The sequence below is a fragment of the Salvelinus fontinalis genome, chromosome 30 (assembly GCF_029448725.1).
Source record: "Salvelinus fontinalis isolate EN_2023a chromosome 30, ASM2944872v1, whole genome shotgun sequence".
NCBI classification, from domain to species: domain Eukaryota; kingdom Metazoa; phylum Chordata; class Actinopteri; order Salmoniformes; family Salmonidae; genus Salvelinus; species Salvelinus fontinalis.
In genome coordinates this window covers 22,149,826-22,172,527 of record NC_074694.1, presented here as the reverse complement: position 1 = coordinate 22,172,527, position 22,702 = coordinate 22,149,826, and the positions used below count along the sequence as shown (strand labels likewise).

The 22,702-nt window shown below is 41.5% G+C and overlaps 2 protein-coding genes across 7 annotated transcripts in view; one reads left to right on the top strand and one right to left on the bottom strand.

The window, feature by feature from the left end:
* The window catches only part of sdccag8 (SHH signaling and ciliogenesis regulator sdccag8), a 65,285-nt gene extending 51,942 nt beyond the window's left edge, over nt 1–13,343 (bottom strand). For both annotated transcript variants that reach the window (XR_008755299.1, XM_055890028.1), the window contains exons 1-11: nt 12,966–13,343; nt 12,519–12,665; nt 9,668–9,753; nt 9,244–9,357; nt 8,887–9,012; nt 8,680–8,784; nt 8,449–8,513; nt 8,117–8,308; nt 7,492–7,630; nt 6,006–6,158; nt 5,443–5,577 (exon numbers count right to left, since the gene is read on the bottom strand). Coding sequence is in view for 1 of the 2 variants with exons in the window: in XM_055890028.1 (XP_055746003.1) it covers nt 5,443–5,577; nt 6,006–6,158; nt 7,492–7,630; nt 8,117–8,308; nt 8,449–8,513; nt 8,680–8,784; nt 8,887–9,012; nt 9,244–9,357; nt 9,668–9,753; nt 12,519–12,665; nt 12,966–13,032 (1,329 nt within the window). In the remaining variant the exon portion in view is untranslated. The remainder of the gene's footprint in view (nt 1–5,442; nt 5,578–6,005; nt 6,159–7,491; nt 7,631–8,116; nt 8,309–8,448; nt 8,514–8,679; nt 8,785–8,886; nt 9,013–9,243; nt 9,358–9,667; nt 9,754–12,518; nt 12,666–12,965) is intronic.
* Nucleotides 13,344–13,553: 210 nt separating this feature from the next.
* The window catches only part of cep170aa (centrosomal protein 170Aa), a 62,999-nt gene continuing 53,850 nt past the window's right edge, over nt 13,554–22,702 (top strand). For all 5 annotated transcript variants that reach the window (XM_055890025.1, XM_055890024.1, XM_055890023.1 and 2 more), the window contains exon 1: nt 13,554–13,765. The gene's annotated coding sequence lies outside the window, so the exon portion shown is untranslated. The remainder of the gene's footprint in view (nt 13,766–22,702) is intronic.

Genomic DNA, 22,702 nt, shown 5'->3' with positions numbered 1-22,702 from the left:
AGTGATGGCCGCTAATAAAAAGAGGAGGATCCCATCAGCTTTCTATAGGCTAGGTCTACTATATTTATTTCTAAACTTTCCTAATATTAAGCACATTGCTTATATTTACAGCAGGAGTATAGCCTACCTGGCTGGCATGAAAATAAACCACGGGGAAAAGCATCCTCCATTCACTATTTAAGTGCATAGATGACATGTATTTTTTCCCGCTTCCTCGTTTCGATACAGGTGCATGATAATGGTCCATTCTAAATTAAAACAAATGTCACACATATATTATTTAGTATATGTAAAGACAAGATTAAATCAAGAATAGTCTGATGGGTGACAATATTAGCCTATCACTTTGGAATTCTCTACTGTCACTTGTGAATGATGTCCAGCGTAAGAATCAATGCCTTTGTGTGATTTTTTCTAAATCATAGTCAAACACGTAGCCTAGCCCATAGGCATATATGTTTTAATAAGGTTTGTATCACAACTAAAGTGGCCAGATAACTTATTAGAATGAAGCACATTATTCCACTTTACAAGGTGTATAGAGCCTAACTGGCATATATAAGAGGCATGTGAGTTTCAAGTTTGGGGAAGGTAATTTTCACCATAAAAATGCACCCTTATAATAAAAGCATTACATGCATAATCACATTTGCGGTCACTTTTGATAATAGTGTTTCCCGCTAATGGAACATTCACGCTTATAGCCTACTGCCGTGTGCGCATTGCTGCCCTTATAATGTGAAGAAATAGCCTAATAGTTTAACAACATTTTAAGCTAAACCTTCTGATCTGTTACGCCAACCACATTGCATAAAAAGTTTTTTTTGTTGGTAGTGGTTGTATTAATTTGGGCTCTATCGTATCCCACAACTGTCCCAGAATGGAATATTTATTTCTTGCACACAATAGGTCAACTTTTATACTATGGGGGATAGTAGATTAATGTAGGCTAGTGCTTTTGCTGTTCATTAGGCCTACTCATCTTGTTGGCTGACAAAGTAAATGTGGACAGTTCTTCCAATATCTTCAATATGCACCTCAGAATTGGATAAGGATGCACGCAGTTGCGTTCCCAATGTTCTGCACTTGTAGCCTGTGAGAAAGACCCAATAAAACATGACGGAGAACCATGTGAGTGAGAAGCGCATCGGATTGTGCAGCACACTCAGGGAGGTCACACCGCAGCACTCTGGGCTGCAAAGGGGATGGAATTGTTTAGGGTGTATTACGGCCACAAAGGGCATGGATTTGTTTAGGGTGCATTACGGCCACAAAGGGCATGGATTTGTTTAGGGTGCATTACGGCCACAAAGGGCATGGATTTGTTTAGGGTGCATTACGGCCACAAAGGGCATGGATTTGTTTAGGGTGCATTACGGCCACAAAGGGCATGGATTTGTTTAGGGTGCATTACGGCCACAAAGGGCATGGATTTGTTTAGGGTGCATTACGGCCACAAAGGGCATGGATTTGTTTAGGGTGCATTACGGCCACAAAGGGCATGGATTTGTTTAGGGTGCATTACGGCCACAAAGGGCATGGATTTGTTTAGGGTGCATTACGGCCACAAAGGGCATGGATTTGTTTAGGGTGCATTACGGCCACAAAGGGCATGGATTTGTTTAGGGTGCATTACGGCCACAAAGGGCATGGATTTGTTTAGGGTGCATTACGGCCACAAAGGGCATGGATTTGTTTAGGGTGCATTACGGCCACAAAGGGGATGGATTTGTTTAGGGTGCATTACGGCCACAAAGGGGATGGATTTGTTTAGGGTGCATTACGGCCACAAAGGGGATGGATTTGTTTAGGGTGCATTACGGCCACAAAGGGGATGGATTTGTTTAGGGTGCATTACGGCCACAAACGGCCTGGATTTGTTTAGGGTGCATTACGGCCACAAACGGCCTGGATTTGTTTAGGGTGCATTACGGCCACAAACGGCATGGATTTGTTTAGGGTGCATTACGGCCACAAACGGCATGGATTTGTTTAGGGTGCATTACGGCCACAAACGGCATGGATTTGTTTAGGGTGCATTACGGCCACAAAGGGGATGGATTTGTTTAGGGTGCATTACGGCCACAAAGGGGATGGATTTGTTTAGGGTGCATTACGGCCACAAAGGGCATGGATTTGTTTAGGGTGCATTACGGCCACAAAGGGGATGGATTTTTTTAGGGTGCATTACGGCCACAAAGGGCATGGATTTGTTTAGGGTGCATTACGGCCACAAAGGGCATGGATTTGTTTAGGGTGCATTACGGCCACAAAGGGCATGGATTTGTTTAGGGTGCATTACGGCCACAAAGGGGATGGATTTGTTTAGGGTGCATTACGGCCACAAAGGGCATGGATTTGTTTAGGGTGCATTACGGCCACAAAGGGGATGGATTTGTTTAGGGTGCATTACGGCCACAAAGGGGATGGATTTGTTTAGGGTGCATTACGGCCACAAAGGGGATGGATTTGTTTAGGGTGCATTACGGCCACAAAGGGGATGGATTTGTTTAGGGTGCATTACGGCCACAAACGGCATGGATTTGTTTAGGGTGCATTATGGCCACAAAGGGGATGGATTTGTTTAGGGTGCATTACGGCCACAAACGGCATGGATTTGTTTAGGGTGCATTACGGCCACAAACGGCATGGATTTGTTTAGGGTGCATTACGGCCACAAACGGCATGGATTTGTTTAGGGTGCATTACGGCCACAAAAGGCATGGATTTGTTTAGGGTGCATTACGGCCACAAAGGGGATGGATTTGTTTAGGGTGCATTATGGCCACAAAGGGGATGCCGCCGTGACATTTGAGGCATTATCAAGTGCTTGTCAAATTGTCAATGAGACTGTTGGAGTGTGTACAGCCTTTGCAAAAAACAAAGCAGAGATCATGCCTTTCAAGGGACTTTTTTCAAATCATCATTAGTCTCATCATGTATTAAAAATCAAAACGTATAGCCCAACGTTTGTAGAACTACTAAAGTTACATTAATAACTCTAAATTAAGCATATAGGAGTACCTATTTCTTTGTTAAATTGCTCAACACAGAAAAGCCACATGTGCGCACTCCCTCAAATCGTTTTGAGAAAATATTAATATTTCATTCAGCTTTGTTCAATTGTATCCTTCATTCTATAAAATAATGCCACGGAATTATAAGCAAATCTTGCCTGCTAAATGAACTAGTGTAACCCACAGCCATTTGGCATAGCCACATAAGGACAACTCAGTTTGCTATTCTGTTCTTCTGAAATAGACTACATTTTCTTCATATCATGTTAATTTAGACCTGTCTAAAATAAATAATGGATTTATTGTGAAGGTGTAGGCTATATTAGATGGATGAATTAGACTTTTTTTAAATGGCTTGTAGGCTATGTGTGGAAGCCAGGAGATGCTAAATGTGTTTATGTTAATTAAACGGTCAATTACCGTTTGACAATAACGACTGACCATTTGTGACCGCCACAGCCCTATGTGGAAAGAACCTATTTCACCAGACACCCCTGTTTGGAATAACCCCACCTTACCTCCAGCGCTTCATGACAACACCTTTAAGTCCTGGCTCCAAAGTGGCTTTGTGAATTTTGAACATGTGTATTATGATGACCTCTACTGTCATTGAATCAATTACAGGAAAGATTTGGATTATCAAAGGCCCATTTCTTTAATTTCCTAAAACTCAGAAATCTTATTCAATCGCGTCAACAGAATGAGCATAGAAAAAATACTGAAAGAAGTTTCTGCGCCAAAGAAGTTGATTGCCAAGTTATTTAAAGGGTTGCTTGAAACTCTACCTGATGGTTCAGAACCTATAAAGAAAAAATTACAAACCGATCCAAAGGAAGAAATTGAGGAGAATCATTGGTCACAGATATGTGAAAATGTTCAAACCTGCTCTTAAAACCTAAGAGATAAACTACTGCAATTTAAGATCATTCATAGGACTCACTACACTCCTGCCAAAATACATGTATTGCACCCAGAAATGTCACATCTCTTTTGGAGAAGCAACAAGAACAAAGGAACCATATTACATATGCTGTGGTCTTATGATATGAACTGCAATAGTAAAGGGCTTACATGTGTTACATATATATACTGTATGTTACAGGAGAAGGTCAATTTGGGACATATATACGTTCCCCGTAACACATTTGAACCAGGAAAGAAGCCAGCATATATTACAAGTTAAATTACAAGTTAAATCAGTTGACAGTGAGCTGGTATGGGTCATATCAGGACAACTTATCTGGGAAACAAATAACACAAATGATTCAAGATAGACTGAAAAGCATCTTTACATTCCCCTTCAGAACATAGAATGTCTCACCATATTAGTGCTTTGATGCTTTGTTTACCTGGTCACTGTTTCAAATGCTAACTTTTTAGCATTTGTGCCACAAATCCAATGCAAGTCAATAATACCTATATTAAAATCTGTAAATACAAAATTAATTTTGATAATTTTAACATGAAGCGTGATAATGCTAATATAGGTACCATTTTCTTGCATTGGATTTCTGCCACAAATGCTAAAAATGTTGCATGTGAAACAGTGGCCAACAAAACCCATGCATGGGTTGCTGTCATACCTTGTCAATAGACTGCTTACAGGGTAAGAAAAACAGCGAATTATCCCTTTAACATTGAGTGGAGATTATTTTTTTGTATCATCTAGTGGTCAGAATCTGGTAATATCAGGATGTAGGATGGGATATAAACCTAACAACTTCAATGACAAATGTATCTGAACAGGGGGGAAAAAAACATCCCCAAGTTCACTGGGAACACATTACATAGCAAGAAGAAACAATACTCAGAGCCGCAGCTCCATAGTTGTCAAACAGAAAAACTGATACTATATACTCGTTGTTGACATGGAGTGTGTGTGTGTAGGGGGGGGGGTCCATGGGTGGCTTTTGAACATTTCTTTGGATTCCTCATGTCTAACTAATTGTTAGAAAATAGATAAATATAGTACCTATTGAATATTATATGAATCCTACAAATTAAAATGGCAAATTTGGATGGAATCAATTAACTTAATTTCTCAGATCAAATTATATTTCAACACAATGTTGCAGGAATGCTAATCTGTTTCTAACAACAGAAACAATTTCAGAACAATCTGAGATGGTGGGTGTTGGAATCCTATTTTTTGTGCTTTTGAGGTGGAATGACCCAACTGCCTCCTAGAACTGGAATGGTTAGAGCTTGAAGCTTCCAAATAAAATATTGATATAGACAAGGCTTTGGTGCCACCCAGTGGCTTTAAAATGCATTAAAAAGATGTCACTGAAATCACTCTCCTCTAGGGACTGCAGTAGTGTGTACTGTGTCTGTAACTGCCAGTTCAACACCTTAGCCACTATACCAACAGGCTCAAACCTGGAACCTCTCTATGTGTTGTACAGTAGTAAGGTGGCTCCAGTACCTTGCTGGTGTCCTGCTCCTGTGATGTGAGTTTGCGTAGGGTCTCATCCAGCTGGGTGCTCAGGGAGCGCCTCTCTCTTTCCCCCCTGGCCAGTTGACCCTCCAGCTCTGCTACCCTCTGGGATAGGCTGGCCACCTGGGAGTGGAGACAAAGAAATTGATCAAACTGAAATCCTACTGTATGGAAGAACGCTTCATACGTTTTGCATAGGTGTAATTGTGTAGTTATTCCACTAGATGGTGGCAAATATGAGAAATATGGCCTTTGTGATCTGTGGTCAATATTCTAATTATTTTGTTTTTTGGCCCATTCCTTCTTCAGAGAACAAAAGTAACTGTTTTAAATGTATACAATGCCTTCAGAAAGTATTCAGACCCCTTGACAGTAGTTACATAGAAAATATAGTTTTTTAATACTCAAATACTGCATCTTCAATATATTTTATGCTTGCTGCTATTGTATAAACTTAATAAAACATTTAATTAGCGACTAGGATAAATAGAGAAAGTTGAACACATCTCAATTTGAGCTTTAATGAAAGTTTCAAAGGCAGCAGGACAGACCGTTTGGCCCAGTGTCTCCTTCTCCTTGAGGGCCTCGTTGCGTACCCCCTCTCTGGCCTCAGAGATTTTCTCCTGCTCTGCAGCCATCTCAGTCTCCAGCCTATCTCTCTGTCTGGCTAGCTCCCTGGCAAATGCCTCACACTGCACCACCGCCTGTAGGAAGAACAAAACTAGTACACACAGACACGGACGGGTACACACAAGTGTCAAAGGGAGGAGGATACAGCAAAAAATATATTTCAAGTGTCTCACAAAAAAATTACCTTTCTTATGTTTACCACTTCTATATCTTGAAAACATGTACAACATCATATAAACCATTCAGATTCACTGTTCTAATAAGGTACTGTCTCGAAAAGTCTCGAAAAGCCGACCCTAGGAAACAGCAGTGACTAGTCTGCTAGATATGACAGACTCTCTTGGTCAGTCCGATAAGAGAAAAAGAGTCAGACATGCCAGAACGTTGCCATTCTAAACATACACATAGGGGAAAGGGGAGACCTAGTCAGTTGTACAACTGAATGCATTCAACTGAAATGTGTCTTCCACATTTAACCCAACCCCTCTGAATCAGAGGTGCTGCCTTAAATCAACATCCTCAGCTCGGGGATTCGATACAGCACGAAAGTGATTTTAGGGAAGGTAGTTGATGCAAACTAGCTACTTGTGAAATGCAGGAATTAAAAATAACCTCTGATCTCTATCTTGCTAGCTACTATTTTGTATTTTATTCAAGCAGATCAGGTAGTGCGTAGCCAGTGACAGTTACTCTATGCAAAACTGACGTTCTGTTATGTACAGACGTGTTAAGCCGGAACATTGGAACATTGTGGGAGGCAACCCGGATGTCTAGAGAGACTAATCACGTACAAAAGGGTCCAAGCAAAAACATTAAAACCAGTACAGTATCGTGATAACGCTGACGTCATCCATTCCTATGGAAAACTCCAAATGGTGCATGAAGCCGGAAGTATTTGAAGTGGCCATAACTAGCAAAGGATCACGGTCAATGTAGTCGTTTTATCCTGACTAAGAGTCAACCTTAATGTCTATGCGCCTCCTCGTAGCATGCTGGCCTGTGATTGGTCTGTTTCAGCATGTGCTCCTGTGTAACGACAAATGTAGTAGTCAGAATGGATCACTATTTCATTAAATATCTTGATTTGTAGCCAACTTTAAAATAATTCACCGTGGGGATCAAACTTGATCATAATAAACACATTTTAGAGCCTAAAATGGCAATCAATTATTATATTTTTTTGTTCTGGCGATCATAATTTACATAGGCTTTCTAGGGTAGACCAGGGCTTTTGGCACCGGTACGTTGCTATGCAGGTAGCCGACCAGCAAAGCTTGTGACTTCACGCTCCAGACCGGACACTGGGGGCCTGGGTCCAAGCCATTAAAGTGTGTAGTTGAGCAGCCTGACCAGTAGATGTCACTGCTGCTTAGTAATGTTCCGCAAGTGAGTGGTTGTCTGATTCACCCTGGTCTTCTCCAGGTTGGCCTCCTCAGCCATCTCTACAGCCTGTTTGACCTGCTGGTAGGCTGCCCACTCTCTCTGCTGGGCCTCGCTCTGACTGGCCCTCAAAGAGCACAACACACTCATCAGCTCATCACGCTCTCTGTGGGACACACACACAGATAAACACACATGCTCATTTCAATGTGGGCAAATAAAAGCTATGTTCATCAATAATCATTTTGGTGTAAGGATACTAAATTTCACAGTGACTTGTAGACATGCCATGCCCAAACAAAGCCAGATTTGTCATTTGTGATTGACATGGAGACTGAATTACTGACTACCTTGCTAAAGGGGATGGAAAATTGATTGCTTTGTGTCAGAATATGCCAACTGGATTGATTGAGATGACATCTCAATGTGAACATTCTTCCTTTGATATAGCTCAGAGGCACTGACCAACCAATGAACAAGGGAATAAATAAATTGTGATCAATGGCAAAGCCAGAGGCGTACTAGAAAGGAAAGATGTCCCTTGGTATGGTATGGTGGTATGAGGGGGATGAGACCTTGTAGGAACCCAACTACTCTAATCAATACAGGACAAAATATCAGGACAAAAGGAGACAAATGCATGATCACTGACTTGGTGAGTCTCTCAATGGCCTGGATGTGCATGTTGGAGTGTGTCTCTGCCAGCACGGCCTCATTCTGGGCACACTTCAGACAGAGGCCGCCTACGCACTTCTTGGCACTGCCCGCCGCTGCCATCGCTTCCTTATGTCTCAGACGACCTTTGACTTCTTCACACTCCTTCTGACTGCTGGCCAGGTTCTTGCTGAATGGAGGTGATCAAAACAACAGAATATCAGGAAAAACAGGATGCACGAAGAGGATGAAAAATTCAACCCTGATTAATCACATCTGCAAGATCTCTGTGAATTAATGCTGATCTATAAAGTCATACAGTTCACTTACTTCAGTGACCTTACTTGAGCTTCCAGTGTCTCTGTCTGGGCTAGATAGAGGGATTTGAGCTGCTCCTGAGGCCAAGTTGATAATGTGATGTTGGAGAGGAGATTAGTTGTCAACATTACTCTCTAGTCACTTAAAAATGTAAAAGATAGGGTAATAAAAGAATGCATCTACATGTAGAAATGCTCAGTACTCAGTACAGAAGGTTAGGTGACCATAGTCATACAGGCCTACCAGTTCTTTCTTCCACTTGTGTTCCTCTGCTTGTTGAAAGACAACATGAGCTGGTATGAAAGCTGTTCTTTGAGGACTGTCTTCCCTGGGCGGCTCGGAATTCACCTAGGAGAGAATACAACGATGAAAAATGGGTCCTTCTGTCGTTTCTGCACTTATCCCACAATGGAATTTTAACAAAGAACCATCATTGTGAAAACCCATTACCGTGCCATCTAAGAGAGTGTAGTCTTTCAGGGTGTCTTCCACCAGTTTGGACTTGATCTCTCCATGTAGTTTCTCATTCTCTACCACCACCACCCTTATCCTCTGTTTTATCCCCAGAAGCTCCTCCTGCCAACAACATCAACGAGCAGTCACAAACAACAGATACACAGGCATACACACAGTTGTGCTTAGGTCAGTAGATGCTGGTAGAATTTTGGCGGTTACAAATGTCCAGCAAGATGAACATGTACCACTGTAATTCATTCCATGTAATGAATATCCATTGGTGAACAAATTGAATAAGAACTTTAATGAGTCATGGTAACGAGACTCTGTGAGGTCATCATACAGACAGACCTTGCAGAACTTGACCTCAGCCTCCAGGTGCTGGATGTACTCTGACTGGTTGTGGAGAATGGGGACCAGGTCTTTAACGGCAGGCATGCTAGAGCTCACATCATCTTGACACCTCTGTTAAAATGGATTAAAGAAGGATTGTCTCTGTTAGTCATCAACAAACTTACAATCGGACAACAAAAGCGTTGCACCCAAACAAATTGTGCAAAAAACGAACTAGTCTGCCACACCACCAGTGTCTGAACTCAATAACTACATAGTTATTTCCAAGAGGTTTTTTGGTGATGAATCAATATATTGCTGTAGGATGGAATTGATCTGATCTAAGTAGGCCTGTAAAGGGAAAAGACATCTAGACATCTGTGTTGTGTTAATTGTCTTAAATCTTAACATAGACGCTTATGCACGGTCTTGAGGATAGTACCTTTGGAGAAGATTTTCTCTTTGAAGGAGAAGTGAGTGAAAGTGTCTCTTTCTGCTGCTTTTGCAGGAGTGATCGCAGCTGATTTACTGAAAAACCAAATAATCAATTAGCATATGTAGCAGTGCAAATACACAGGTAAAACTGATTGCAAAAAATATCCATGGGGATAATAAGGAAGTGTGCATGTTATTTTTTTTTTTAAATCAGTGCTGATGCATGAAGATGTGTCTCTATGGTAGGGTTCACCAACTTCAGCTACTGATTGTACGCCAGATATGTGATAACTATGTTTCCATTTAGTATTTTATTAGAATCCACATTAGCTCTTGCCAAGGCAGCAGCTACTCTTAGGGTTCAAACAGAAATAAAACATTACATCATACACATCTGTGTTGCTTCATTATTACATGACAAGTGTACATTGCTCAATTTTTTCATTACAATTTTACATGACTAAGAATAATGTGTGTGTGTTGCAGGGCATTAAAGGTTAGCCTATACAAAACTCTGACCTGTTCTCGATTTGGAGAAAAAGGCATCATATACAGTGCATTCAGAAAGTATTCAGACCTGTTGACTTTTTCCACATTTTGTTACATTACAGCCTTATTCTAAAATTGATTAAATATTTTTTTTCTTCTAATAAATCTACACACACACAATAACCCATAATGACAAAGCGAAAACACGTTAAGACATTTTTGCAAATGTATAAAAAAAATAAAAACATACCTCTACATAATTATTCAGACCCTTTGCTATGAGACTCGAAAATGAAATCAGGTGCATCCTGTTTCCATTAATCATCCTTGAGATGTTACTACAACTTGATTGGAGTCCACCTGTGGTAAATTTAATTGGTTGGACATGATTTGGAAAAGAACATGTCTATATAAAAGGTCCCACAGTTGACAGTGCATGTCAGAGCAAAAACCAAGCAATGAGGTCGAAGGAATTGGCCGTGGAGCTCCAAGGCAGGATTGTGTCGAGGCACAGATCTGGAGAAGGGTCCCAAAACATTTCTGCAGCATTGCAGGTCCTCAAAAACACAGTGGCCTCCATCATTCTTAAATGGAAGAAATGTAGAACCACCAAGACTCTTCCTAGAGCTGGCCGACAGCCCAAACTGAGCAATAGGGGGAGAAGGGCCTTGGTCAGGGTGGTGACGAAGAACCTGATGGTCACTGACAGAGCTCCAGAGTTGTTCTGTGGAGATGGGAGGACCTTCCAGAAGGACAACCATCTCTGCAGTTCTCCACCAATCAGGACTTTATGGTAGAGTGGCCAGACGGAAGACACTCAGTAAAAGGCACATGACAGCCCACTTGGCACCTAAAGGACACTCAGACCATGAGAAACAAGATTCTTTGGTCTGATGAAACCCAGATTGAACTCTTTGGCCTGAATGCCTAGCATCTCATAACCTGGCGCCATCCCTACGGTGAAGCATGGTGGTGACAACATCACGCTGTGAGGATGTTTATCAGCAGCAGGGACAGGAAGACTAGTCAGGATTGAGGGAAAGATCAACGGAGCAAAGTACAGAGAGATACTCGATGAAAACCTGCTCCAGAGCGCTCAGGACCTCAGACTGGGGTGAAGGTTCATCTTCAAACAGGACAACGACCCTAAGCAGACAGCCAAGACAACACAGGAGTGGCTTCGGGATAAGTCTCTGAATGTACTTGAGTGGCCCAGCTAGAGCCCGGACTTGAACCCGATCGAACATCTCTGGAGAGACCTGAAAATAGATGTGCAGTGACGCTCCCCATCCAACCTGACAGAGCTTGAGAGGATCTGCAGAGAAGAATGTGACAAACTCCCCAAATACAGGTGTGCCAAGCGTGTAGCATCATACCCAAGAAGACTTGATGCTGTAATTGCTGCCAAACTTGATGCTGTAGGTGCTTCAACAAAGTACTGACTAAAGGACCTGAATACTTATGTAAATGTGATGTTTTTTTATTTTTATAAATTTGCACAAATTTCCAAATACCTGTTTTTGCTATGTCATTATTGGGTTTTGAGTGTAGGTTGAGGGGGGAAAACGATTTAATCCATTTGAGAATAGTTGTAATGTAACAAAATGTGGAAAGTCAAAGGGTCTGAATACTTTCCGAATGCACTGTAAATGTCAGTGTACATTTGCAAGTAGCTCTACATAAACCAGAGAACTCAGAAAGATATTAAAACCATGTTTTGTATCGAGTGAGAAATGCCTCGTGCAAGTTGTTTTGAAGTTGTTTTGGTCGCACTGTGTGTCACGCTGTCATCTACTTCACGCGGCCGCATAGAAATGACTAATCCTGCAAAGATGCTGGAAAACGCTAGATGTGTGGCAGCTAAGATGGTGAGGAACCTCCTTGCACAGTACAAGACATTGATTTAATATCTTTCTGAGTTCTCTTTTTTTTGGGGGGGGGGGGGGACATCAAACGGACACGGACATTTATAAGATACCCTTTTCCCCAAATCGAGAACGAAGACGGTATCGCCAAGAGCAGGTTAGTTTAAACATATATGGCTTTGTTTTGTATAAGCTAATCTGTAACACCCAGTAATGGAAACATTGTTATCACATAACTGGCGTACAATTTATAGCTACTCCAACTCCAGTCCTGGGGAGAAGGTTTCTGCTACAGCCCATCTCTTATACGCCAAAGTATTCAACTAACCATAGTCCTGAGACTGGAGTATGAGAGTCCTCAATCTGGACTATAATTAGTCAAATCAGGTGTGTTACTGCAGGGCTGGAATGAAAGCCATCACACCCAGTAGCTTTCCAGGACTGGATTTGGAAAACCCTGGTCTATGGGACCCAAGTGATGACATTGATCACAGGCTCAAGTACCAGCTTCACTCTGTTGCCTTTGGTTCCATGAGTCCTCTCCAGTCATGCTGTCTGTGTCTCCAGCCCTGCCTGGTTCCATGCCCTCTGCATCTGAGCTGGGCTCTTCCAGTGCACTGCTGAGCTGCTGGATGCTGCGGTTTGCTCTCTCTGGGGGTCAAATCATCATGTTGAAAGGTTTACTGTGTAACAGATATGACTGCATTTGTAAGGCTGAATAGCAAACTAATGACAATGTATCTCTCTTTTGAGAAGAGACAGACTCGAGAGTAAACGTGGGGATGTTGTCTTGATTATTTAGCCAGCTCTTGTCGGGAACACTTGAAGTAGGTGTATGGCTAATGTTAACTACAAAATAGAACAAAATGCCAGCTAGCTAGTTATTGTGCATACTTTTCTGGCTAAACTCAATCCTTATCTTAAGCTAGCTAACTAGCCTAATGTCGTTACCTCTGAGTTTCTTTTGATATGCTCCCAACTCTTCTTCCTCCTCATCAGAATCCAACAGTGGCTTCATGGATAACTTGTGAACGTATGTGTGTGTTCTTGATGTAGCTAGCTAGCTTCACATTGAAATATCACATTAAAATATCCCACCAAAAACGTTGCTATCATGTACATAACAAAAGAGACTACAGAGATATGCTCTGGAGACTAGCAGAGGTGTATATGTAGCTATGCCTAGTATCCTCTCAGATGGCAACCGTTGAAATGAGCAGCTTTACAAATACGTCCGTAAACCAAGCAATGAGTCTTGGAACTTGTCGTTTTATTCTGGACGCGATGTCCAACTTTTGAAAATAAAAACTGTAACCACAAGATCGCGTTGGTAGGCCTATCAGATTGGTAAGATCGCGAGATCAGCCTTCGTAATCACATAAAGTTGCTTTTATTCGGCCAAAACAATGCACACTAACACATGTTAAGCGAATTTATTTGCAGAATTTCCCAAAATTGTAGTACATATTTGGTTTTAATCTTTGCATTTATTTATCCCAAATCCCCATTCGTCCGTACATTTGCCAATCAATCTGGAAAAACACGCCCACTGGGTCGAGCTGGAACTGCAGACGCTGGCATGGAGGATGTAGGCAACTCTCCGCTATTTGTAGTGGAATAGCGTTATTGCAGCGCAACTGAGAGAAGTCCAACGCGCATAAGGACAGGGCTGGGCACAGACATCAGCGTACAGTTCCATTGGATATAGCAAGTCTCCATAACAGCCAGCCGAATAGAGGAGCAAAGAAAGGGTAAGTGAGAAATGCATGATAATAAAACGTTTTCCACAGCTGTGTGATTATCTTGGGGAGAATGTTTTTATTGCAACCAAATCTTCCAAGTAAACCAACTGTACAAATGAATAGATAAATGCAGTTTCGGTTTTTACTTTCTGTCAATGTAACTGGAAGATCTGGAACCCATGATAAAATAGGCTACAACGTTTTAATTCCAGGGCATTTTGGTAAATTATTAAATAATATATGAAAGTAAGGCCTAAATTATAAATCTCATAATTCACAATGGACCTATGCAGAATGATTACCGTAGCCTATAAAGTCTGATGTCTTATTGGTTAACGATATGTAGATTGAGAGAAAGAGTAGTGAGACTGGCTTGGCTAGTGGCAGTGTATTGTAATGCTGCATGCATGACTACTTCTCCAGCCTTTGTGGGCTTGCTACATTGTTGCAAATATTCCTTGCCATGTAATCGGCTACTGTGTATCCGAGAAGCAATAAAGATAACGCTGTACTCTAGCTACAGTAGCGTTTGATTATTTTCTACATTTTCTTTAGTTGATACAATTTTGATAGTCTAATGCTCGCCTTTAGCTTTAGCCAACCAGGCTAAAGCTCAGGCTAGGCAGCGCTGGACCGGTCAGGATGTCCAGTTGTTCCCAGTTAATCAGTGGAGGCTACGGGCTTTCATTCGATTAGGTCGTCTATTTGTAATGTTTAGAGGGTTTTTTATGCGAAAAGCTATGCCTTTCGTTTTGGTTTAGCTGTTTTTTCTTTCCCGAAGATGTACCCCTTACCCGAAGATGGGGGGCTTTGTTGTGAAGCCAGACAGCTGGCCTGGTTTGCATCCGCTCTCTTTGTGTAATGTGTAGATGTGTAATGTGTTTTTTCACAACACAAGACTTTAATTTTAAAAAGTGCTGACAGTGCATCTGAATAATTTGATATGTTTGGTTTAATTGGGAATGAAGAGGCCTCTCCGTAGGGAGGTAATTAATGCTCGAATCTCTCAAGATGTCACCTAATGTCAAACTCCCATTAATTAATTAGAGCGGTGTTTTGCTTAGAGCTCTCTTTTTTTATCAGAAAAGCTCGAGATTCTGCCTTTTCCTTATGCTCATTAAAAGTTATAAGCAAATGTGAATCAGGCATACGGTGGTCAGTGCAATCATAAATCTTTATTAAACATTTATTGTCAGGCAAATTTGCTTATAATAGCTAGAACATTAAACCTATGTATGTACATTAAACAGCCTTTTGTCTGTGTGAAAACAGACTGGTATTCTTTGAGAGCGGGCCAGTGTACTACACTGACCGTTTTCTTTTGGGATAGTTGTCTCCTCCTCCTGCAGGAATTCAAGTTTTGGACCTGTGCCACTGATAATGATAGCCAGCACTCCTCCAACTGTAACCGCTGGCTGTAGGCAGCTGCTTACTGGGAAGTATGTCACAGTCATTGTACGACTGGACATGCAGCACACAGAACTAGCCTACGCCTAAGTACTGACACATTTTATGATGCTGTAGTTAGAATACTTCAAATATAGTTCTGCATCAATTATACAGTACCTTATTATCAAGGTCATCATGTCACTCATTAAGCTTTTTTTTTGTCTAGTCTCAATGACCTCCTGGTACCAACAATGTTTATGGAGGCAGGGTGTTTCCTTTGAATAATAACTTTTTTGTTTGTTTGAGGACTTTGTTGTCCTGCCCTGCCATTGTATCCCAACAGCCACGGGGAAGCTTGGGAAATTAGTTCACTTTACTATGGCATTTTGTATATTGTTCATCATGAGACCCTGCCTCCTTCACTCTAATACAGAGAATGCCATGAGGCCAGTTCCCTTTTCAGTGTTGTTATAATAGTGTTATTATACACACATATTAAGAATAGAACGGAAGCTTCTACCAGGTCTGTTTTACTAGAGGTTTATGGGTTAATGGCCTGAAAGAATAATGGCCTCTTTTGTTTTCAAGGAGAGTGATCATTTTTTGGCATACCATAGGTAGACTACTTTTCATCTATTTCATCAGCCAGTCCCATGTTATTAAACAACATTGGTGTGTCAACTTTTTCAACATGTAGAATAAGTGTCTCAAACAACATTTAATCTTCTTCACATCTGTTTTGGGGTGTGACCAGTAGTTTATATTTGGTTATATTTGTTCAATTGACTCCTATTATCTTTGCCAGTATGGATGATATTTTTCCGAGGGCCAGTCTCTGTTTCTGTGTGAGAGACATGGCTATTTTTATCGTGATTTGAAAATAGGAAGGTTATCTCTGGATAATATTAGAGGTGGTGTCATAGTCAACTTGGCATGGCTAGTGCTAATGTCACTATTAAGGCCACAGCTTAAGGTAGAGCCAATGTTTCAGCCTCACAGGCTATGGTCAGTGTATTTACTAAACCAAACATTTGCTTTACTTGCTCTATAATCTGTATGTTTTCTATAATCTGTTTTTCTAAAATAAAACATACATGTATTTATGTGTCTGGAGAAATTTCGCCTCCTTTCCCTGCTACTGACCTGAATGGAACAAATCCTAACTGGTGCATGACTGTGACCAATGCATTCAGTGTCCCGTCTCATCTACATATTGATCAAATAAATTCTTGATGTCCAAATTGATCCTTGTCTGGCATAAGCCAGTAGGGTCACCATTAGTGCAGGGTCCCCATATCCATAGAGAATGTTATGGTTAAATCCAGCATGACGATGTTGCATGTGTGCAACATCACCTGTGACCTATATCAATATATCTTAAAATAATAATTCTAATAATAATAATTCTAATATAATATATAGCTTATTATAAACTGGGTGGTTCGAACCCTGAATGCTGATTGGCTGACAGCCGTGGTATATCAGACCGTATACTACGGGTATGACAAAACATTTATTTTTACTTGTCTAATTACGTTGGTAACCAGTTTATAAGTCAATAAGGCACCTCTGGGGTTTGTGGTATATGGCCAATATACCACGGCTAAGGGCTGTATCCAGGTTAAGGGCTGTATCCTAAGAACAGCCCTTAGCTGTGGTATATTGGCCATATACCACACCCCCTTGTGCCTTATTGCTTAAATATATAGCTTGAGGCCGTATGTTATGTTAAACAGTTGAATTAGGGATTTCAATGAAAATCTATCAATGACATTGTAAAGGGACAATGAGCATCTATTGCTTGATGTTGAATGGATACAAATGGCTTCCCAAACGCGATTCACTTGAATATACGTTTTCATGGCTATTTTTAATGTAAACAATTAAGCCATTCTCAATCAATCAATCAATCAATCAATCAATTTTATTTTATATAGCCCTTCGTACATCAGCTAATATCTCGAAGTGCTGTACAGAAACCCAGCCTAAAACCCCAAACAGCTAGTAATGCAGGTGTAGAAGCACGGTGGCTAGGAAAAACCCTATATGTTTTTCTGTCCCCATAGCACCCAGCAATATGGTTCAATAACAGAGGGAGACTGTTAGCTATTGTTAAACTTTGCAGTCATCCCAGATAACCATCTCACCTAGACAACCATCTCACCTAGACAACCATCTCAGTGCTGAGTCCTTGAAGATAATTATTTTGATCACCAAATTATTCTGTCACCAAATAATTATTATCAAATTAATGAATATAGATAACAATGTTATTATGGTTCCATAGACCAACTGACATCATATAAGGATAAGCAGATTACTACATTATGTCAATACAAATACTAGCCTATTCTATTTGAGCAATTAGCATAGTGGCGCATTGTGGTTAGGTAAATGAGTGACACATCAATATCTTTTTCATGTATGTGCACAGGAAAAGTAAGCCATTCTGGTACAAACGTCAAAGTAAATTGTCTTCATACAGATTGACAGTCAGCATGAAACTGCAACACTCCCCTGGGAATAAGTCATTGAACCCTTAATGTATGCATAGTCAAATTTCCCGCCAAATGACCAGATAGTGTCTGCGATAGCTGTTAAAATTGTAATCAGGTCTAATACTAGCAAGGGATGTTGTCTGAGGCCATGACGCCGTTAAGCCTTCCCTGACGAAAGCCTATTTCTGGAGGAATGGATACACAAGATCAATCCATTGTGTGGTTATATCAAATTTTGCCTCCTAGTGATGAGTAACTACTCCCATACCAAAAACGTAAGATATTTAGATGGGAGCGCTATGCAGCCTAGCTGTAAGTCATTTAAAGAAAGGATCCTTGTGTCTGATCTCTCCTTTTGTGTAGGGTTAGATGTATACCTCTATGTCTGCTGGGCCTGGTCTGATCTGTCTGGCTGTAAATAATAGTGCACTCATCTGGGACCACAATACTACTGTCTTATCCTGGGTGATACAGCCCTTTTTGTTGTTTATTGCCCTGGGCTGTTGTCTTGCCTACCTATGCTTTCTGACTGTCTGGATGCAGCCATGTATCAAAGTAATGGGCTCTCATTAGCTTTGGGCCATTGCCTGCTGAAGCAAAGAAGAAGATCAGACAAGCGTACTGTAGTATGCCATTTACTTTATGAGGTTTTACAGCAAACAATCTAGTTCATTTTAGTGCAAGTTGACAGTAGGCCAAATTTTACATCACAGCCCAACCCTTTGCTGAAACACTTGCCTCTACATCTTTAAAATAATGTGGGAGTGCTTGCACAGATTGCCTATGTGTAGGTGCATTTGTGCAGCTGTGTGTTTGGTTGCAGTTTTGGTTGCAGTTTGCTGTGATAGGTGGGCTGAATCAGTAGCTCTGGCCTATGTTGGGATAAGGAGGCAGAGGGACGGGCACTTACACAGCTGTTGCATCATCTGGTCATGGCGCTACGTGGAGGATCCATGGTCACAGGAGGGAAACACATTAGAGACACTCGGAAGGGAACGCCCCGTTCATCTCTGTCACTTCCTTACAGAGGGAGCCTGGGATCTGATTGGCTTAGAGAGGAGGGAAGGATTTTGAATGGCTGGAATGAGAGCACCATATTAGTCATACTATCCGGTATGTTGTATTTAGACTAAGTAATGATAAAGCTTAAAAGGGATTAGTCAAAGAGCTGATTATGCTAGATTCGCTTTAGCTTTCTCTCTAATTATTATTTTTCTTCTTTAACAGCTAATCATACACATTGTGAAATCTCATGAGAGTAACTGGCTTAGTGGAAAAGAGGCTTGTGTTGCCTTCAAGAGGCTACTGTTACTGTATGAGAATCTGTTTTAAACACAAAGCAGTTTTTCAAATCACACACGCAGTGTAACAATCTAACTTCCTGTCCAAGTGAATTCAAAGATGAGCGCGGGCCATCCTCAGGAAGCATTGAGCTAACTTCCTGCTTTGCATGCCTTCACCTCCTCACAAAGCATACACAGTCAGCTCAGAACAATCCAGCTCTTTGACCTAGTGGGGGTGGGGTAAAGGGTCTCTACCCAGCCAAACCCATGACGTCATCCCTTAACCCACAACAAGGATGTTAGAGGATGATAGGGTTAGAGATGAGGATTTTGCAATAACTCATCTGTTTTGAAATGGCATGAAATTGTTTACCAATCCACAGTCCTCACAGGACATGACAAACAAGACAAACATATTGTACAGTATCAGTGCCATAAGTTCTGCACTGTAGAGGAGTACTCTGCCAGAGATCCACCTGGCTTGCAGGCCTGCCTCATGTCTCAAACTTTGAAACATTCTCCCCCTCAGATCCAACCATTTGAAGCCAATAACAAATTAACATTGGCATGCATGCGGTGGGTTGTGGGTTGTAGGTTAGTCGTTTAGCAGGGTTTGAGTCCTGTCAGAGCTGCATGTGTGCTGCAGGAGAGATACAGACAGACAGACCTAACCCAGTATATTCCCCAGCTGGGAATATGAAGACTGTGAATACTCTTTTATGTGGGATTAATTGAAGGCTTTTTCTTTACACTGGTTGGCTTGTACTGAGACTCCTGGCTGTGCTGTGCCACGTTACGTTCTCCATATCCCTGGATTCTGCGGTGGTTCCTCCTGGACTAATGACTCCACTGTGGCTAGGCCTCTGATTCCTGGGCTCAGAGGGGGAGAAACACCACACACTATTATCATGTTTTCCTGCTACAGTCGTTCGATTCATGTACAGAAAATGCTCTTCCTTCATTCTTAATCGCAATTATTTTGTGATTTGAATCTTCTTTTCACCAAATAACTTGACATTGAAACATACTCTAACAAGGATATACCTTTTATATGGTTTAAAGTTTCATGTTTTATTTTTCATATGTACAGGATACACATGCTTACTTGGGCTGTTATGCAATAGATTTTGGAGGAAATTTCAGAAATTCATTCAAATGTTGTGAAATGGGAGACAACTGGCAAGCAGATGCATGCACACAAATGTTCTACTTGATCCAAAGCAATGTGAAGGCCAATTAATGCAGGACAAAATGTTGAACGGCAGGTAATATTACAATAAAAAACCTTCTTGTGCAGGATGTGCACCCAATAAGCTCTTTCTATGCCTTTGGTACAGTAATTCAAAACCCATCCCAGATAAAACCTAGAACACTATTTCATTCTGTCCATTCTGTGGAATAATCAGTGTGTCCAGGGGTTTGTCTGTGAAACATGATCAAATATTAATGCCACTCTTTCATGAACACACCACCAAATAACAATACAATTTGAGAGGTCATGGGAGAGGCGTCATATACAATAGTGTCTGTGAGAGGCAGGGGAGGGGAGGGAGAATAATTTACAGCAGGGTTCCCCAAATGGCAACACGTGGAAGATTTTATTTGGCCCCCCCAAGGTTTCTTTAAATTTAAATTCTATTGTTAGACATAAACTCTAAAAACACCAGCTATTACGCTCCAAGTGATTTTCATTTTGGAAATATGTTCCAAATTACCACTCATAATAGAGAGATATACACTCAGTGGACAGTTTATTAGGTACGCCCATCTAGTACCGGGTCGAACCCCCCTTTGCCTCCAGAACAGCCTGAATTATTCTGGGCATAGAAACATTGCTCAAATGGTATCAAGGGACCTTACGTGTGGCAGGAAAACATTCCTCACTCCATTACACTACCGCCACCAGCCTGTACCGTTGTCACTAGGCAGGATGGGGCCATGGACTCATGCTGTTTGCGCCAAATCCTGACTCTGCCATCAGCATGACGCAACAGGAACCGGGATTTGTTGGACCAGGGAATGTTTTCCCACTCCTCAATTGGAGGAGTGGAAAGTGGAGCTTTCCGAGTGGAGTTGCTTCTTCTTGTTTTTATCTGACAGGAGTGGAACCCGGTGTGGTCGTCTGCTTCAATAATAGCCCATCCGTGACAAGCACTGACGAGTTGTGCGTTCCGAGATGCCGTTCTGCACACCACTGTTGTACTGCGCCGTTATTTGCCTGTTTGTGGCCCGCATGTTAGCTTGCACGATTCTTGCCATTCTCCTTCGACCTCTCATCAATGAGCTGTTTTTTGGTTATTGTTTTTTGTTTATTGTCGCACCATTCTCGTAAACCCTAGACACTGTCATGCGGGAAAGCCCAGAAGGCCGGCTGTTTCTGAGATACTGGAACCGGCGCGCTTGGCACCGACGATCATACCACGCTCAAAGTCGCTTAGGTCACTCGTTTTGCCCATTCTAGTGTTCAATCGATCAGTAACTGAATGCCTTGTTGCCTGTCTGTCTGATTATCATAGCAAGCCACGGCTACGTGACTCGGTGTATGTAGGCGCAAGCAATTTTCCTGAACGGGCTGGTGTACCTATTAAACTGGTCACTGAGTGTATGTGATCGTATACAAATGTAGCCAAGGTTTTAAATTATTATGTTTTCGTAAAATATGATATTTGTTTAGCCTTCTTGCGGTCAATTGGAAAATGACTTGTAATTATGTTCCGGCCCCCTGACCATCCTCTCAATAAAAAATGGTCCCGCGGCTGATCTAGTTGATGATCCCTGGTTTACAGGCTAATCTGTACGCGGACATGATATCATCTGTTCTCATGTTCTGCAGACACTCTGACGTGGAAGAGGCACTCATAACTCAGACAACAATATGTTCTCATAATAATACACCATTAATGTGTGCACGGGGGACTGAGGGATTGTGAGGGAGAAAGATCTACCAGTTTTAGCACCCAAGAACACAATACAATATTTGGCAGAGCAGGAGAACAGTGTCTCTTCTCCAAGTCCTTTTTTGTGTATGGCAACAAGCCATGTGTATCCAAAACATGAAGTGTGAAGAGAGACTGTCACGTTGTCACGGCCACTTGGCTCTTGTTTCAATGCCTTTGTTTATATGCATGCGTGCATGAAAAAAGGATTTTGGTCTTGCTGCGCTCATTGTATTAGTCCTTCGTGCAGCATTGCCTCATTGCCTACCACAAGAAATGTGTGTGCAAGTCAAATCTTAAAGTTTGACTTGAGGATTGTTGAATAGGCATTTATTAAGTAGACTTACTTAAGAGATCAGAGAAATAACAGTTTAGCTCCTTAATCTGTGTTTAATCTATCCTCTGACGTTACTTAAAGGCTGCAAAATGGCACTGAGCTCTTCCAGTTTCTGGTATCAGCATGCAACACTCTGTAGCCTCACATTTCTATTTAAACAAGCAGTTAAATGCAGCGTATTGGAGTACGGAACTAACAGCGGTATGCAGGGTACCTTTCCCATAGCCATGGTAAATTGAATATGATTCACAGTGTTGTGACTTTTGTGACACTTTCAAGAGGTTATGGAGGAGCAGGTCTGTACGTCAGGCAGTTATGCTGCTTGATTATTTTCTCCAGCCCTGAGCTTGGACTTGGAACTGCTCTGTCTGACCTCCTTCTTAGCCCAACAGAAAAATATATATTTTAGGGTGGGTTGCTCAGCTCAGCCAAGATTCTTACATCACTTCCTGTAGCATCTGGCAATGATCAGGGCCAGCCAGGACAGACACAGCTAGGGAGGA